General features: G+C 54.1%; 1 protein-coding gene across 1 annotated transcript in view; it reads right to left on the bottom strand.

Annotated features, from left to right (window-relative positions):
• Window positions 1-2543: 2543 nt before the first annotated feature.
• KCNG2 (potassium voltage-gated channel modifier subfamily G member 2) overlaps window positions 2544-19456 on the bottom strand; it is a 52483-nt gene continuing 35570 nt past the window's right edge. The window contains exon 3 of the mRNA XM_019986969.2: window positions 2544-3560. Within this exon, the coding sequence (XP_019842528.2) occupies window positions 2760-3560 (801 nt within the window). The 3' untranslated portion in view covers window positions 2544-2759. The remainder of the gene's footprint in view (window positions 3561-19456) is intronic.

Here is a 19456-nt window from a genome sequence, read left to right on the forward strand (position 1 = left end):
GGGTCGCCCCTCAGATCCCTGGGGACAGCGCTGCCTGTGACACCGGGGTCGCCCCTCAGATCCCTGGGGACAGCGCTGCCTGTGACTCGGGTCACCCCTCAGGTCCTTGGGGGACAGCGCTTACCTGTGACACTGGGGTCGCCCCTCAGGTCCCTCGGACAGTGACCGCCCTGTGCCAGCGGGACCAGGCTGAAGGAGGCAGCCCCCTGGTCTCCACCAGTTCACACAGTTCCCTTGAGAACGGAATGTCTCAAGAGGTTGGGGAGTGTCTCCTATAAAGGCCAGAAGAGGTATTTCAAGGAAAACGCACAGTTCTGTATAGAAAGTTGAGCTGGAGCTGTTTCTACTAAGCAGCTTGTTTTAGAGCATTTACAGTGGGGGCAAGGCCAAAAAAATCCACCAAGTCAAGATACATGAAAGGGAATTAAGTTTTTTCGATGAGTCACGCCAGCCCTGGAGGGTGAGGTCGGCCACTGGAGCTGACCCGAGCTGGTGACAGTCGACACGGCCACCCCGGGCAGCACAGAGCCTCAGTGTGGACCCCGGATTCCCTGTACTGAGTGGTGCAGGGCAGGGGTGCTGCTCTGGCATGGATGTTTATTTTCCATCTGATAATGTGTTAATTCAGAATAACTTTTAATTAAAAATTATTCAGTAAAAGTTTAAATACTTTAAAAAAAAGAGCAAAAAAACATATGGGGTGCCTTTTTGGGAAACCCATCTTTGTTCCTGAGAACTTACCTGTAGCCTCCTCTGTGATTTGACCGATGAGCAGAGAACCAGCTTGGAAGCAGCTCCCATGTTCCTCTGAGGAGCTGTCCTTCCGAGACTGAGCAGAGTGGGCAGCTTCCCAGGCCTGGTGCCACACTGGCCAAGAGGGCTCTGTGTCCGGGCCCTGGACAAGCCATCCACTAGGACAAGGCAGGTATTTTTAATAGTAACTCCACTTGGAGTTATATTTTCCAGTGAGAAAAATATATGAGGGTCACTTTCATAGCTCTTCTTCTCAACAAGGGGGACACTTTGGAAATGGGAACAGGACGGTGCTGCTGCCCCGGCTCCTGGGTGAGTGGCCGCGTCCACTCAGAGTGAGAGCAGGTGAACGGCTCAGAGAGCCGCCCGCCCGCCCACAGCCCGCGCGCTGCCCGTCCTGGATTCTAGCTGGCTGGGAGGAAACTGGGTGGGGGGGGGGGCAGTGGGCATTTTCCTCTGAAATAAGAGGCACCAGAGTTGGGCCTATTTTGGCAGCAGACATGGGGGTTTCGGACCCGCATCACTGACGGTGGAGCACGTTCAGCCCTGGAGTGGCCCTGTGGATCTGAGTAGATCCCCGAGCCCCCAGGGGTCAGCTGGGACAGTGGGGGGGCCAGTCGGGGCCCAGGGAGGTTACAGCATGTGCAGGAGCAGCCTGAGGGTAGGGGGCTGTTTGCTGAAGGTCCCTGGAACGTCACCAACACAGACCACCCCCTTTAAACATGTACAGGTGTGTTCGGATGAACCAGAGAGCTCTGGCAGGAAGCAGCTGTGGCGCACTGTGTCTTGTAGGACTCACGGAGACTGTCCCAAGGAGCGTCTCCGTGTGGGCTTCCTGGGTGGGTGTGGGGCCACAGGCTGGCAGGGACCCGGCCCGTTCCTGCCCCCAGCCTAGGTGGGCAATAGAGGCCACGGCCAGCAGAGGCCCACTGGCCCCCAGCCCGAGGGGCCGTGTGGGAGGGTCACAGCGGGGATGCGGGGAGGAGCAGGAAAGCCAGGGTGGGCGGCTCGCCCGGGTGCAGGGGAGCAGCGTGCCCCCGTTCCCACACGGTTCTCTGCAGGACGGCCCACAGCACCCGTCCTGTGACCCACGGTGGCTTCGGTTCTGCAGGGCTCCTGGGGGCCCTCAGGGCCACTGCAGCGAAGAGGGGGTGTCCCACGACCCTCAGAGGGACAGTCAGTGAGCCCCCCTGCCCAGGAGGAATCTTTTCCTCCAGAGGAGCAGGCATTTGACTGAAGAGCCGCATCGGCACAGACCCTCCCCTCCCCAGAGAAGCAGCAGCTCAGTCATGACCAGCTTCCAGCAGCTGCACGCCCGGGAGGGGGCCAGGCGCCCGGGGAGGCCGTGGGGCCCCCGGCTGACATGCAGGCCTGCAGCGTTGCTGGGCATTCCGAGGGGAGAGCAGGTGAGGGGTAGGGAAGGGAGGTCAGAGGTCAGGGCTGGCACATGCCCCCCCCAAAGGAACTGGGTCTGTAAGCGCCCCTGTCACTTGGTGGGTATGTGGCTTCTACAGAGGCGACGGGAATGCCCCCCTCTGAGGGGGCATACCCCCGGGGGGTGACGGCAGGAGCAGGAAGGCACTGCCCCTTCCCCACAGCTCCCCAAGGCTGCCCCCCAACCCCACTGAGCCCCACAGTGACCAGCGGGGCAAGGTCAGGGTGAGGCTGAAGGACAAGTGTGGCCTTCTGGCATTTGCTACAGGCTTGGAACTTCTGGGATTGTGGAATTTATTTTTAGTTGGCCATGGAGTCAAAACTCTGGAGACAAAAAAGGAAAGCGCAGAACAGGCTGGTGGTGCTCCTAGGGTGAAACTCTTTACTCCAAGCACAGGATGGCTTTGACCCCCGAGTCAGGCCTGGTCAGGCCCGGGCCAAGCTCCGGTGTGCGCGCGTCGAGCAACATGCAGGCTGACGACAGGAGCCGGGCCCCAAAGCCGTCCCGCCCCTCCGAGCGGAGCGGGGCGAGGACGCGGTGCCGCCCCCAGGCCCCCGACTGCCCCCGCAGGTCAGGTCGGCCCCGCTGGTGCCCACGGCCCCTCCGCGGAGGCCCCGGCCGAGCCGGCGCCGTCCGGGCTCTGCGAGCCGTCGTCCTCTGTGGCGGTGGCGGAGGCGGAGGCGGAGCGCGTGCTGTCCTCGCGCAGGGCGGGTTCGGGGCTGGCGGCGAGCTGCTGCTGCTCCTTGAGCTCCGAGTAGGAGCGCGAGAAGGTATGGAAGATGGAGGTGACCGGGAAGGCCATGAGCAGGATACCGCTGAGGATGCTGCTCAGCGCCACCACCTGCCCGGGCAGGCTGCGCGGCACCATGTCGCCGTAGCCCACGGTGGTCATGGAGATGACGGCCCACCAGTAGCTGGCCGGCACGCTGGAGAAGTCGCGGCGCGCGCCCAGCTCGCGCTCGGCCAGGTGCACGAGCGGCGCAAAGAGGGCCATGGCCACGCAGAGGAAGAGCAGCAGCAGCCCGAACTCGCGCGCGCAGCGCCGCACGGTCAGGCCGAGCGAGCGCAGCCCCAGCGAGTGGCGCGCCAGGCGCATCACGTAGAGCACGCGCAGCGCCCGCAGAAGCCGCAGCACCAGCCCCGCGCGCTCCAGCAGCTTGTTGCCTCCCGCGCCGGGCCGGGCCGCGAGGCCCACGAGCAGCGACACGTAGAAGGGCAGGATGGCCAGGATGTCGATGATGTTGAGCGGGGTCCGCAGGAAGGCGCACTTGCTCTCGGCCTGCAGCGAGCGCAGCAGGAACTCGAAGGAGAACCAGGCCACGCACACCGTCTCCAGCACGAACAGGTTGCGACACTTAGGGGAGCACTCGCCCTGCAGGGAGAGGGGGACTCCTGTTGAGGGCACGGAGGCCTATCCCTCCTGGGCTGCCCTTCCTCCAGATGACTGCACTGCAGGGCAAGGGTTGTGGACAAAAAACCAATTACTGTTTTTTTAAAAAAAGAAGTACTAGGAGGTGGGCTTCCTGCGAGAGAGTGAGCAGAGCTCAGGTGACCAGCTCCCCAGCAAAGTAGGGGAATTTGTTTACCAAAAAAAAAAAAAAAAAAACACTTAAAGCTCCGGAAGCCATTCCAAGGACAACAGCGAATGAAACATTTGTTCAGGAAAATCTATGGAAATTCATTTTAAAAAGAGCCTTTGGTATTTGAATCAAGACCCCCCCCCAAAAAAAAGTCCCAGATCATGGAGGAGGCTGCTCAGGGATCTATGGAAATTCATTTTAAAGAGAGCCTTTGGTATTTGAATCAAGACCCCCCCCCAAAAAAAAAGTCCCAGATCATGGAGGAGGCTGCTCAGGGAGATACCAAAAAGAAAATAAAACAGTTCACTAAAATAATCCAACCAATCATTAAACACTCAGCAGAGAACAGTAACATGAAGTGGGGAGGGCGATATCCAGTGTTCCTGGATATTTTATCACCTAAAATGCCCAGTTTTCAATAAAAAATCATAGGGCAGGCAAAGAAACAGTAAAGTATGACCCATACAATCAGAAAAAAGAAAAAAATCAGGCAACAGAAACTGCCTATGAGAATGACCAAATGTCAGATTAACAAAAAGCTTCAAAACTGCCATTATAAATATGGTCACAAAACTAAAGAAAATTTGATTGCCGGTTCATAGCATCAGATGGAGAATATCAATAAAGAAAAATGTTTAAAGAGTCAAATGGAAAATTTGAAGTTGAAGCATACAGTAACAGAAAATTCACTACGGGAGCTCAGCAGTGGATGTAAACTGTCAGAAGAAAGGGTTGGAGAACTAGGAGGCTGCCGGTGGCGATTACGCAGGCTGAGAACAGCGAGCACCTGGGACACGCGGGTTGGGCCAGCACCGTGGCATCAGGTACCAGCGGGAGGGGGAAGAGCAAGGAGGAGAGTGTTTGAGAAACAGTGGCTGCAAACCCCCCAGATCTGCTGAAAAGCAATGACCCACACACCCAGGAGGCTTGCTGAGTTCTGCCAGGGAAGAGACATCACAGGAAAGATACTGAAGGCCACAGATAAGGAGAAAATCTTGAGAAGAGCAGAGACGGCGACGATCACCTGAGAGGTCACTCAGGTGAGATTAACAACCTAACATCTCAGCAGGAAGCTGTGGATAACTGTGTTCACATCACTCAGAAAACACCTGCCTACCTGAGGCTCCTATATCCAGCAACACTGTCATCAAAGCATGAAGGTGAAATGAAGACTAGCCCAGAAGAACAGACACTGAGAACTACCTTACGGAACTCTAAAGGAAGGTCTTCAGACTGAAAACCAGTGGTTCCAGCCTCTTCTCAGATGTGATACCAAAATCAGGAGCAAACAAGATAAAACAGATAGATTAAACTTGCCAACCAAAGTCTGTCTAGTCAAAGCTATGGTTTTTCCAGTAGTCATGTACCTATGTGAGAGTTGGACCAAAAAGAAGGCTGAGTGCTGAAGAATTGATGCTTTCGAACTGTGATGCTGGAGAAGACTCTTGAGAACCCTTGGATAGCAAGGAGATCAAACCAGTCAATCCTAAAGGAAATCAACCCTGATTATTCATTGGAAGGACTGATGCTTAAGCTGAAGCGCCAATATTTTGGCCTGGTGTGCTGCAGTCCGTGGAGTTGCAAAGAGTCAGACATGACTTAGCAATTGAACAACAAGGCTACAATGAGGTTGTGTGTGGGCCTTGGTCCAACAACAGGACTGGTGTCCTTTTGAGAAGAGGAGGTAAGGAGACACACACACGCAGAGGCAGGACCACGTGAGGATATAGGAGAAGACCATCGTCCACTTGCCAAGGGGAGAGGTCTCAGGAGAAAGCAACCTGTCAACACCAGGATCTCAGACTTCAGCCTCTGAGATTATGAGAAAACAGGTTTCTGTTCAGTAACATGGTCAGTGATACTTAGTTACAGCAGCCCTAGAAGACTAGTAGCCAAGAGGAGCTATGCCACATCCAAGGTAAGGAGCAGCAGCTGCACCTACAGCCATGAAGAGATACCCCATGTCCAAGGTAAGAGAACCCAAGTAAGACGGTAGGCGCTGAGAGAGGGCATCAGAGGGCAGACAGACTGAAACCATAATCACAGACAACTAGCCAATCTGATCACATGGACCACAGCTTGTCTAACTCAATGAAACTAAGCCATGCAGTGTGGGGTCACCCAAGACGGACAGGTCATGGTGGAGAGGTCTGACAGAATGTGGTCCACTGGAGAAGGGAATGGCAAACCACTTCAGTATTCTTGCCTTGAGAACCCCAGGAACAGTATGAAAAGGCAAAAAGATAGGATATTGAAAGATGAACTCCCCAGGTCGGTAAGTGCACAATATGCTACTGGAGATCAGTGGAGAAATAACTCCAGAAAGAATGAAGGGATGGAGCCAAAGCAAAAACCACATCCAGTTGTGGATGGGACTGGTGATAGAAGCAAGGTCCGATGCTGTAAAGAGCAGTATTGCATAGGAACCTGGAATGTCAGGTCCATGAATCAAGGCAAATTGGAAGTGGTGAAACAGGAGATGGCAAGAGTGAATGTCAACATTCTAGGAATCAGCAGACTAAGACGGACTGGAATGGGTGAATTTAACTCAGATGACCATTATACCTACTACTGTGGGCAGGAATCCCTTAGAAAAAATGGAATAGCCATCATGGTCAACAAAAAGAGTCCGAAATGCAGTACTTGGATGCAATCTCGAAAACGACAGAATCATCTCTGTTCGTTTCCAAGGCAAACCATTCAATATCACGGTAATACAAGCCTATGCCCCGAGCAGTAATGCTGAAGAAGCTGAAGTTGAACGGTTCTATGAAGACCTACAAGACCTTTTAGAACTAACACCCCAAAAAGATGTCCTTTTCATTATAGGGCACCGGAATGCAAAAGTAGGAAGTCAAGAAACACCTGGAGCAACAGGCAAATTTGGCCTTGGTGTACAGAATGAAGCAGGGCAAAGACTAATAGAGTTCTGCCAAGAGAACGCATTGGTCGTAGCAAACACCCTCTTCCAACAACACAAGTGAAGGCTCTACACACGGACATCACCAGATGATCAACACCGAAATCAGACTGATTATATTCTTTGCAGCCAAAGATGGAGAAGCTCTATAGAGTCAGCAAATACAAGGCTGGGAGCTGGCTGTGGCTCAGATCATGAGCTGCTTATTGCCAAATTCAGACTTAAATTGAAGAAAGTGGGGGAAACCATTAGACAATTCAGGTATGACCTAAATCAAATCCCTTATGATTATACAGTGGAAGTGAGAAATAGATTTAAGGGACTAGACCTGATAGACGGAGTGCCTGATGAACTATGGACGGAGGTTTGTGACATTGTACAGGAGACAGGGATCAAGACCATCCCCAAGAAAAAGAAATGCAAAAAAGCAAAATGGCTGTCTGAGGAGGCCTTACAAATAGCTGTGAAAAGATGGGAAGCGAAAAGCAAAGGAAAAAAGGAAAGATATACCCATTTGAATGCAGAGTTCCAAAGAATAGCAAGGAGAGATAAGAAAGCCTTCCTCAGCAATCAATGCAAAGAAATAGAGGAAAACAATAGAATGGGAAAGACTAGAGATCTCTTCAAGAAAATTAGAGATACCAAGGGAACATTTCATGCAAAGATGAGCTCAATAAAGGACAGAAATGGTATGGACCTAACAGAAGCAGAAGATATTAAGAAGAGGTGGCAAGAATACACAGAAGAACTGTACAAAAAAGATCTTCACGACCCAGATAATCACGATGGTGTGATCACTGACCTAGAGCCAGACATCCTGGAATGTGAAGTCAAGTGGGCCTGAGAAAGCATCACTATGAACAAAGCTCGTGGAGGTGATGGAATTCCAGTTGAGCTATTTCAAATCCTGAAAGATGATGCTGTGAAAGTACTGCACTCAATATGCCAGCAAAGTTGGAAAACTCAGCAGTGGCCACAGGACTGGAAAAGGTCAGTTTTCATTCCAATCCCAAAGAAAGGCAATGCCAAAGAATGCTCAAACTACTGCACAATTGCATTCATCTCACATGCTAGTGGCTCCCTGGTGGCTCAGAGGTTAAAGCGTCTGCCTCCAATGCGGGAGACCCGGGTTCAATCCTTGGGTCAGGAAGATCCCCTGGAGAAGGAAATGGTAACCCACTCCAGTATTCTTGCCTGGAAAACCCCGTGGACGGAGAAGCCTGGTAGGCTACAGTCCACGGGGTCGCAAAGAGTCGGACACGACTGAGCAAGTTCTCTCTCACTCACATTCTAGTAAAGTAATGCTCAAAATTCTCCAAGCCAGGCTTTAGCAATATGTGAACCATGAACTTCCAGATGTTCAAGCTGGTTTTACAAAAGGCAGAGGAACCAGAGATCAAATTGCCAACATCCACTGGATCATCAAAAAAGCAAGAGGGTTCCAGAAAAACATCTATTTCTGCTTTATTGATTATGCCAAAGCATTTGACTGTGTGGATCACAATAAACTGTGGAAAATTCTGAAAGAGATTGGAAGAGCAGACCACCTGACCTGCCTCTTGAGAAACCTATATGCAGGTCAGGAAGCAACAGTTAGAACTGGACATGGAACAACAGACTGGTTCCAAATAAGAAAAAGAGTACATCAAGGCTGTATATTGTTACCCTCCTTATTTAACTTATATGCAGAGTACATAATGAGAAACACTGGACTGGATGAAGTACAAGCTGGAATCAAGATTGCTGGGAGAAATATCAATAACCTCAGATATGCAGATGACACCACCCTTGTGGCAGAAAGTGAAGAACTAAAGAGCTTCTTGATGAAAATGAAAGAGAGCAGTGAAAAAGTTGGCTTAAAGCTCAACATTCAGAAAACTAAGATCATGGCATCCGGTCCCATCACTTCATGGCAAATAGATGGGGAAACAGTGGGAACAGTGGCTGACTTTATTTTTCTGGGCTCCAAAATCACTGCAGATGGTGACTGCAGCCATGAAATTAAAAGACACTTACTCCTTGGAAGGAAAGTTATGACCAACCTAGATAGCATATTTAAAAGCAGAGACATTACTTTGTCAACAAAGGTCTGTCTAGTCAAGGCGATAGTTCTCCAGTGGTCATGTATGGATGTGAGAGTAGGACTATAAAGAAAGCTGAGCGCCGAAGAATTGATGCTTTTGAACTGTGGTGTTGGAGAAGACTCTTGAGAGTCCCTTGGACTGCAAGGAGATCCAATCAGTCCATCCTAAAGGAGATCAGTCCTGGGTGTTCATTGGAAGGACTGATGCTGAAGCTGAAACTCCAATACTGATGCGAAGAGCTGACTCATTTGAAAAGATCCTGATGCTGGGAAAGATTGAGGGCAGGAGGAGAGAGTGACGACAGAGGATAAGATGGTTGGATGGCATCACCGACTCAATGGACATGGGTTTGGGTGGACTCCGGGAGTTGGTGATGGACAGGGAGGCTCGGTGTGCTGCAGTTCACGGGGTCATAAAGAGTCGGACAGGACTGGGCGACTGAACTGAACTGAGCAGACTAATACAGACACTAACACAGAGTGTCTGGGAAGTATAAGACGAGCCGCAGAATGGAAGGACATATGTACACGTCATATGTGATAAGGGACTTGCATCGAGAACACAGAATTCCTCCAATTCAATGATTAAAAAAAAAGACAACCCAATTTAAAACATAGGCAAGGAATCTAAATAGACCTTTGTCCAAAGAAGATACACAAGTGACTGAGAAGCACATGAAAAGGGGCTCAACACCATTCATCACCAGGGAAATGTTGGGCAAACCCACCCTCAGCTCCCACTTTACCCCCACCGGGGCAGCCAGAGTGCAAGAGCCGACAACAAGTGCAGGAGAAACCAGGCCTCGTGCACTGCTGATGGGAGCGTGCCACAGTCTAGTCACCTTGGAAAGAGCCTGGCTGTGCCCCCAAACCTTCCTCATGGAGTAGCCACACAGCCCAACCATCCCACTCCTAGGTGTGTGCCTGGAGAAGTCAACACACACGTGCACACAGAAACCTATACATGGATGTTCATGGTCGAGTAAGTCACAACAGCCAAGAGCTGGACACAACCCCGATGTCCATCTGCTGTCGGATGGACTAAAAATCTGGAAGCCGCACACACACTGGGACACTACTGGGCCATGGAAGAAATGAAGCGCTGACTCCTGCTACAACATGGATGAACCTTGAAGACAGCTCAGGGTGAGAGGGTCCAGTCATGCCAGACATGCTGGGTGGTTCTGTTCTCAGAATCCAGAACAAGGAAATATTTAAGACACAGCCTTGGTAGCTCAGGGCTGGCAGGAGCAGGGAGGGGCTGAGGAGTGTGTGAACCAGCCACCAGGGTCTTCTGGGAGATGGAGATTCTCTAAAATCAGACGGAAGTGGTGGCTCCAGAATTTGTGCACACTGCAGAAACAGCGGAATCATACACTCAAGAGGGGCGAACTGTACAGTATGAGTCAAATAGCAGCAGAGCTGTTGCTAAGAAATAACTATTAGGGCTTCCCTGGTGGCTCAGGGAATCTAGAATCTGCCTGGCAACGCAGGAGACGCGGGTTCCATCCCTGGTCCAGGAAGATCCCACATGTGGTGGAGCAACGGAGCCAAACTGCTGAGCCTGCGCTCTTGAGCCCGCGCGCCACAGCCTCCGAAGCCTGAGTGCCCGGAGCCCTGCTCCACGAGAGCAGCCACCTCAATGAGAAGCCCGAGCACACAACTAGAGAAAAGCCGGTCCAGCAACCAAGACCCAGCACAGCCACAGATAAATACACAAAATGATATGAAAGGCTTCTACCCTGGCAGCCCCATGGCCCCTGCGGCCTCGTTCTGCCTTAGCTCTTCTGGGCAGCCTGGGCATCGCTGGGGCCAGGCTCTGAGAGGCCAAAGCTCCTCCGGGCAGCCCTGACACCCCGGGCCTCTGCCCTCCTTGCCAGGCCTGGGGGCCTCAGGACACAGAGGGAGTTAGGCGGGAAGGGGCCGTGGGGCTGACGGGGCAGAAGCCCTGGCAGCGGGAAGGGGGACTCACCATCCTCACCTGGAGTCTGATGACCTCAGCCCACAAAGTGCTTGGGGGTCCCATGACCCACACCCCAAGAACACCCGCGTATGACGTCCCCTCGTCCGGGCTGAACTTGGGCTCCTGGCCCCCCCATCATCTCTTGGCCACGTCCAGCCGCAAGCCCCCATCGGGTAGGCGGTGACCCTGAGTGCAGGAGGACGAGGGACGAAGACCCTAGGCCCCCCTGGGGTGGGCGGGAGGCAACCCCTTGGCCCCCACACCTGCCCAGAGGCAGGTCAATCCAGTGGATTCGGCCTGCGAACCCCTGCGCCCCACCACTCTCTTAAATTCAGGAGGATAAGTGGAGGGAACTATTTTGGGAACTTTTAGAAAATGACCCTAATTCATCATAATTTGACACATCTGGCCTATTTGGCCAAAATCGGGTCAGCAGTAAATCTACACACCCGAGGTCCTTCCCTCCCCCACGTCTCCATCATCTCCAAGCGCCCCCAGAGCAGCGCCAGCCTGCCCCACCCAGCCGCGCACTCATGGGCCTGCCCCGCGGGCCCTGGGGCTCCCGGCTCCTTCAGGCTCCGCCTTCGCCCTTTCCTGACAGGCCTCCCCCTCAGTGGCCGAGCCCCTGGGCTTCGCAGGTGAGAAGGTCAGGTGGGGCCTAGGTGGGGTCCCCTCACCAGCAGGTGGCAGTCTCCCCGTCCGGGTGCCCGCGCGTGCATGGGGGCTGGCTCAGCCCACGGCCGGTTCTCCCACACCTTCTGTGGCTGCACCCCAAACCCACTCCCAGGCTCGGGGCTCCTGCGGGGGAGGGCAGGTGGCCAGAAATGTCACCATGGATGGGGTGGAGCCCAGGGGACAGGCCAGGGCGGTCCCCACCAGGCCCCTCTGCAAATAAAGTGGTTTTTTTATTTTGAATTAATTACTTTATTTTAATTGGAGGCTAATTACAATATTGTAGTGGTTTTGCCAAACACTGACATGAATCAGCCACGGGTGTACATGTATCCCCCATCCTGAACCCCCCTCCCACCTCTCTCACCATTCCATCCCTCAGGGTCATCCCAGTGCACTGGCCCTGAGTGCCCTGTCTCATGCATTGAACCTGGACTGGCGATCTATTTCACATATGATAATATACATGTTTTAATGCCATTCTCCCAAATCATCCCACCCTCGCCCTCTCCCACAGAGTCCAACAGACTGTTCTTTACATCTGTGTCTCTTCTGCTCTCTCGCATATAGGGTCATTGTTACCATCTTTCTAAACTCTATATACGTGTGTTAATGTACTGTATTGGTGTTTTTCTTTCTGACTTACTTCACTCTGTGTAATAGGCTCCAGGTTCATCCATCTCATTAGAACTGATTCAAATGCATCCTTTTTAATAGCTTAGTAATATTCCATTGTGCATATGTACCACAGCTTTCTTACACATTCATCTGCTGATGCACATCTAGGTTGCTTCCATGTCCTAGCTAACAAAGTGGCTTTTGAACCGTTTTCGCAAACTGCAGCCTCCACGGCCCGGCACTCCCATGGCACCAACGCTGCCTCAGTTTTCTAGCAGAATAAGCAGGCACCCCGACTAGCTTCCTCAGTAACGCGGGCCGTGGGGCAGCCAGCATCCTGGGTGCAGTCAGGAGAGGCCTGGCCTGGCCGCGCTCCCAATCCCGGCTTTGTTCTCTTTTCAGAGCATCGAAGATTGTGGTGTCTGTTCTGCTAAGGAGCCTGCTGACGCCCGAGTACCATTGCTCCTTGAGGATAAACCCAGGTGTGAGGGTGACGAGACGGTCAGGAGGTCAGGGTGGACTGCTCACCACAAGGACAGCACCGAGCTCGGCCAACGCCTGCCGCCCAGCCTGAGGCCCCCAATGCCAGGAGCGCTTCATCGCAGACTCCGAGGCAGGCAGACTCTGCCTGTGTTTATCCAGGGTAATCAGACTCTGAAAACACGTGTCCCCTTGATGCCTGCGTGTGTTCTGGACACCAATTCGCACCCCTCTGTTGATCCAGCGTGGACCCTGTGTCCAGCAGAGGAGCCGGTCCGAGCTACTGTCTGCAGCTGGGAACAGGCCGGCGTGTGGCAGGATGTTGAGAAGGGTGAATGCTCTGTCCTTACTAATGTATCCACTCATAACAGCTTTGTGTGAGATTTTCTCTCTGCCTCCCATGAGCACTTAAAGGAAAATATTTATTAACTCAATTTACTGACATTCATAATAACTTGCCTTTGAACTTAGTTGAAGTTTATTTTTTTCCAATTATCTGTGATAAAAGACTCTCATAGTACAAATAGATAATCAGGAGAAGGAATATTAAATCCACTTAGGAGAACAAATTGTATAAAAAGATCAAGCAGTCATTTACATATAAGTCATGAATGCGCTCACTTGAAATTACCTGCACTGAAGCAGAGCTGTCAGTTCACTTTCACGTCAACATCCTGTGGACTAGTTTTATGGGCTAACAGGGAAAGAAAGGAAGATACCTTGCTGTGAAGTCCTCCACTCTCTGCCTGCCCTGGATGGAAGAAGCTTATCTTCCAATTGGCCCTCTCGACCTCCATGGACCCTCCTGAGCGTGATGTGCCAGCCTGAACCCAGCGGGGGTTCTGGAATCAGACAGAACTGTAGTCACCAGCATCTCACACTTTGGTGCCCTGAGGAGCAGACCCCCAGGGCCCCAACATCCCCGCGGAGGTGACCAGCGTGAGCCGAGATGGACAAAGACAGCAAGCTGGTGACAGACAGCGGCGCCGCCCACGGATCAGCAAGCAGGGCGTCCATCTCGGGGAGAACAGTTCCCCACCACCAGTCTGAATGCTTCCTGCGTCACAGACAAGGACACAAATCTGAAGCCACTGCTCCTCATTTGTTCCCCAATCTTAGTCCCTGGTCCTGGGGTGCATCCACAGCAGTGGCTGTGCTCTTGCCAAGGGCACAGATGCGCTTTCTCCTCTCTCCTGTGCTGGGTTTGGCCCCACCCGTCCGTGCACACGCCCCCGACGCACAGCTGCACGAGTTTCCCTGAGAACCTTTGGTAGCATCGACTTAACCTCACCTTCCTGGCTGCCTGGGTTCAGACATGGCTCCTCCACGAGGGCAGAGACGCCCAAGCTGGACAGTTGGTCCTGCGACACTTCCCAGCTCCCACGACCCAGGCAGGAGGGGCCCCAGCTCCTGCGCCCAGTGCCGACTGGGTTCATCGGGAGGCGATATTTTCCAGGAAGGCGGCCCTCCCCGCTGACTGTGTCTGCACATCCACCCCGCAGCCAAGAGTAGAGACACGTGGGCAGGGCACAGCTCCTCACGGGTGGGACTGGGGCCGTGGCCAGCACTGAACGGACATCCTGGGGGCGAAGGACGGAGGGACAGGTGGGCAGGGAAGGCTGCATGGGGAGGATGTGGTGAGGGGCCCCCTGAGGCCGCCTGCTTGTCTCCCACTGAGAAATCCCGAGATGCTCACAGGGAACTGAGAACAGACCACACAGGCAGGTAGACGAAGACGATGGGACTGTGGGAAGTATAAATGGAGGTGAAGACGTGAGGTGTTGGCTTCCAGGGGTGAGCAAACAGAAGTTTAAAAAGCAGAAGGTAAATTTTTTTTTAAAGAACTAGGCAAACTGTTACCAGGCCACCCAGCACTGGTAGGCCAGGGTCCGGGGACTCGAGCTCACAAAGGCATGGCAAGGCCTCCTCGGGGCAGCATGTGGGGCGTGGGTTTGCAGGCCCCAGATGGGTACAGCCCCCGAGATGGGCACAGCTGAGGACCCAATCAGGTGAGCGTTTGAGTGGTGGAAGCTGGGTGAGCAAAGTGTTCATCCCAGCAGGGCTGGTGACAGGAAGGGCTGGAAGCAGGAGGGGACGCGTAAAACTACAGAACAGGACTGCCTGGCTGCTACTGTTAGGGGACCAAGTGGCTCCAAGACGCTGCCTGCGCGCTTCTCCTCCAGTCTCACGAGAGGCTCTGGAGCAGAGGCAGTGAGGCGCACTCAGGCTTCAGTAATTACCTCGCAGTTTATTTTCACTTTGTTCTCCATATGGCTTTGTACCTGCCCAGCCTCCGCGAAGAGCAAGCATCGTGTTTACAACCAGGACACTCTCTGAGGGGTATGTTCTTTGGGCCGCTGGGGGAGCAGAGGGACAGGCCATCCGGGCAGGTGGGGGGCCTGGCTGACCATCCAGGCAGGATCTGAGCTTTGGTGGCTGGTTTCTCCCCGCTCTGCACCCAGCTGTGTCCAAAGGGCGGTTCCCGCGGGCGTGCTGGGTTTACTTCTCTAGATGCTCACTTCTAGGTTGTATCAGGAAGAGCCAGTCTTCCAGGCCCCCCTCACTGTGCTCCTCAGAGCACCGCCCCCTCCCCAGGAACTTCCAATGCGGGGGTGTCCCACGCACACCCTGACCCTGACCCTCACCAAACTTCTGACAGATGTCAATGAGTTAGTATTTGTGGTAAAATAAACAGCACGAGCTCTTCGTTTGGGAACAGCCAATTTGCTGAATTACAGCAGGCAGTGTCTTCTCATTAAAAATGTACAGTTATGTTATAATTAACATCTAGGGCTTGAAAAGTCGCTCGATCATGTCTGAGTCTGTGATCCCATGGACTGAAGCCTGCCAGGCTCCTCTGTCCAAGGGATTCTCCAGGCCAGAATACTGGAGTGGGTAGCTGTTCCCTTCTCCGGGTGATCTTCCCGACCTGGGGATCGAACCCAGGTCTCCAGCATTGCAGGTGGATCCTTTACCAGCTGAGTCACCAGGGCAGCCCCATCTAGGGCTTCAGTGGAGCCTAGCATCACCTGAATGCTCAGGTCTGTTCCCGCCACTGCCTGGTGCCATATAATCTCCCTGCCTTAAATGCGTGGCTTTTAAAGAAAATGCTGCAGGCCTGGGAGGGAAGAGTGGAGGTCAGGGCTCGGGTGCACCTGAGAGGCCCTGGGAACCCCAGCCACATCCGCTCCACGCTCAGCGTTCTCACAGCGGCTCCCGTGCTGCCAGCACAGGGCAGGGGACCCCAGGTCCTCCTGCAACACAAGGTGACTCCTGGCCCTCCCCCTCAGGCCCCAGCTGCCCAGCACGTCCTCGTCACCACACATCAGGGCCACCCAGGAAGGGGGGTGCAGCTGCCTGGGGGACCCTGGGGGCCGGCCGGGTGGGTGCGGGCTGCAGGGACCCACAGGCCCCACCGCCTCCTCCTCAGGCCGCGTCCACCCACCTGCCCGCCCTCCTGGATCTGGAGCAAGTGACCGTCCCTCCTGATTTAGGCAGTTGTACGGAGAACAGGACCGTGGCCTCCCCAGTGAGGCAGCTGAGACGGGAAGGTTCTTGAAGCCGAGGGCAGTGGCCAGAGGGGGTCAGCGCAGACTTGGATGCAGGGAACCCCGCGGGGACTCCTCGTGGCTGCAGGAGGGCGGGCGGGAGGTGGCCAGGGGGTTGCCCCGCCCCTGCCTCCCAGCCACCCCGCCAGCCACCTCCACCACCAGGGAGGCAGAGGCCTCGCCACAGGCTCCGCTCACACCCTGGGTGCGGCGAGGTGCCTGCGGACAGCCACGCAGCACGGGTCGGCTGCCTCTCCAGCTGCGCCTGCGGACTGGCTTCCCCCATCTGACTCCCGCCCTCCGCGGACCAGCAGCTCCCACTGTGTCCCGCACAGAAGCCGGCGCCTGGACACAGCCTCCTCGCCTCCACCTGCCCCGTGGCCCATGTGTGCTGCAGCACCTTGTGTGCAAAAGGGTAATTCTCTGTGCAAAGCACTGTCGAAAGCCGTTTCACAAGCATTATTCAATTTAATCTCAACAACTCTGAAGTATCCTCATTTTATAGATGAGAAAACAGGCTCAGAAAGAAGACCACATGTTTTTGGGTCTTCAACAGTCTGTACAGGGGCTGGGGTGGGAGCCCTGGTCTGCGTTTAAGTCTGAGAACTTAACCAGCACCTGTTTGCCTCTTGTGTGACAGAGAAGGTGAACCCACAGCCTTGGCTAGGTCATGGCAGAGTCTTGGGACCGGTCTCCAGTTCTGCACGTCAGGGGCTTGGCAGCTGCCACTCCCTCCGAACAACAACTAAAAATCTGAACAGACTGAAAAACACACTCTTCTCACGTATGTAAGAGAAGGGAGGGCACAGGGCAAACCACTACCCCCAAGACTGGAGTGACAGACGGGTGAACGCAGGGAGCCAGGCTTCCAGGGGCAAGACTCACAGCCGCCTGGAACCAGCGCTGGTAGGAAAACCTGAACTGTGGTTTTCAATTGCTGGAGGCTCAGTGTGAATAATGAATAAGTCTGAGAGTCCTAAGCTCCAGGGTACCTGTTGAGATTTACTGGGAGATTTGCTGCCAGGGCCCACCAAGGTTCTCAGTAAATATGGGAGAAAAGAAGCTACGCAGATGGCAACCAGCACATGAAAAGACGCCCCACTCATATGTCATCAGGGAGATGCAAGGGAAAACAACACGGAGACGCCACGCCTGTCAGAAAGGCCCACGTCCAGAGCGCCGGCAGCACAGATGCTGGCGGCAGGGGAGCAGCGGGGCTCTCAGTCAGTGTCGCTGGGGAGGCAAGGCGGGGCAGGCACTTTGGGAGGCAGTTTGGTGCTTTTGTAAAAAACTGAGTATATTTTACCTAGTGATATAGCAGCCACACTCCTTGGTATTTACCCAAAGGAATAAAAAACATGTTCACATGAAAACCTGCACAGGGGTGCTTATAGCAGCTCTGTTCATAACTGTCAAACCTGAAGCAGCCAAGAGGTCCTTCAGTCAGTGGTGGGTAAACCAACCCCAGAACGTCCAAACAATGGGGTATTATTAAAGGCCAAAAAGAAACAAGCTATCAAGTCATGAAAAAATGGATAAAACTTAAATGCATATTACTAACTGAAAGAGGTTAATCTGCAAAGGATTTCAACTATAGAACATTCTGAAAAAGGCAAAACTACAGATAACGTGAAAGGATCAGCGGTGCCAGGGCCTGGGGAAGGGGAGGGGGTCAGGGGAGGCACAGAGGGTTTTCAGGGCAGGAGAATGGTTCTGAGCGACACTGTTATGGTGGATACAGGTCATCGTACTTGTGTCCAAACCCACAGAATGGGGTGGAGCCCTAATGTAAACCGTAGGCTTTGGGCAGTTGCCAACGGAGGTTCGTCACTCTCAGGGAGGCTGATGATGGGCGATGCTGTGTAAGGGTGGGGCGGGGGCGCACAGGAACTCTCCGCACCTTCCTCTCAATTTTGCTGTGAATTTAAAACTGCTCAAAAAACTTGTCTTAAAAAAAAAAAAAAAGAACCTTGTAGTTTCTATTCTAGGCATTTGAGCATAAGTTTTTTTTCCCCTCAGACTAAAGCACAAATCCAAAACAGAAATCCCCTATTTTTTCTGCCAAATTTATGTGGAAAGTAGAGGAAAATGCCCCGAGCTCCATGTTTATCCCCTGGCACGTGTGGCTCTGTTTCCAGAGCCTTTCAGAGTCTGGCAGGAGGGTCCCCCGTGAAAACAGCCAGTGTTCCCTCCAACGCAGTGGCCGATGACTGCTGGGGCTTGGCCTGCAGTTTTGGGGGCTGGCAGGGGCTCCAGGCCAGAGTGTGGGCTGCAGACGAGACTCCCTGTGGGGAGGGGCTGCCGCTTCGCCTTCCTCGCAGTCCTGGGGCCCCCCTCATTTCACAGAAGAGCACGATGATCAGGGCTGGACCTGTACCAGACCCAGCTTCGCCTGCAGCGGAGTATCTGCCAGCAGGTCGTGTCGGTTCCTGGATCAGACCTTTGCAAATAAGAAACCCAACCAGCCAGACCCATGGTCCAGCCCAGGGCCCTGGGAGCCTCTGTCCCCAGCTCGGTCCTGGGACTTGGGGGCAGGGCCCTCTCTGGAGTTGGTGGCTGCGCCAGCAGCTGGCTGGGGTCCATCCTCCCTTCCTCCTTTCAGCTTCTTGGGCCTGACCGCGTCAGGGAGCACCACAGCCCGTTGGCACGGTGTGATGACGGGACGCAGACGGCCCCTGCTGGGTGGGACTGGAGCCTCCTGGATGCGGGGCCTGGAGTCCGGCTGACGCGCGTGGGAGGGCCCTGAGGTCCTGTCCTGCTGCAGCGGCTCCAGTACAGCATTCTTAGCCCTCGTGGACAGGAAACGAGCCATCAGGGGCTGGACTGAAGCCCAGGTCCCTGTGCTCAGGGGCTCCTTTGCCACTGGCTCGAGCCCTGCTGCTGTCGGCGCTGAAAGAGCAGCTCATTGCTCGCGGCTCTCAAGTTGGACGTCCGCGGTCCGGGCACCGACACACTTGGTGTCTAGTGGGTCCCTGCCTCCTGCTTCTCACTGTGTCCGCTCCAGACGAATGGGTGGGCAGCTCTGGGTGGGCACTGTTGTAGGAGACTAATCCCATCACGAGGCTCGACTTTTATGACTCTGTCACCCCCAGAAGCCCCCTCCTGACATACTGAGCTTGGGATTCAGCCTGCGAATTCTGGGAACGTGACATTCAGATGGCAGCATTCTTCCCCCAGCACCCCAAATTCATGTCCTTCTCGCCTATATATTCCATCCTGCAGCCCCCCAAGTCTAAGAAACTTCGCTATCAACTCTAAGGCCTGACGTCGTCCAAGTCGGGGGTTGGGGGGACTCCAGGTCGAGTCATCAGAGGCAAAGCCCCTGAGCCTGTGCACAGACGGTGACGTGCTTTCTCACACCGCAGCAGGCCGTGCCCTGTGCCCCACGGAGCAGGCTGCAAGCC

The sequence above is a fragment of the Bos indicus genome, chromosome 24, assembly GCF_029378745.1.
Source record: "Bos indicus isolate NIAB-ARS_2022 breed Sahiwal x Tharparkar chromosome 24, NIAB-ARS_B.indTharparkar_mat_pri_1.0, whole genome shotgun sequence".
NCBI classification, from domain to species: Eukaryota; Metazoa; Chordata; class Mammalia; order Artiodactyla; family Bovidae; genus Bos; species Bos indicus.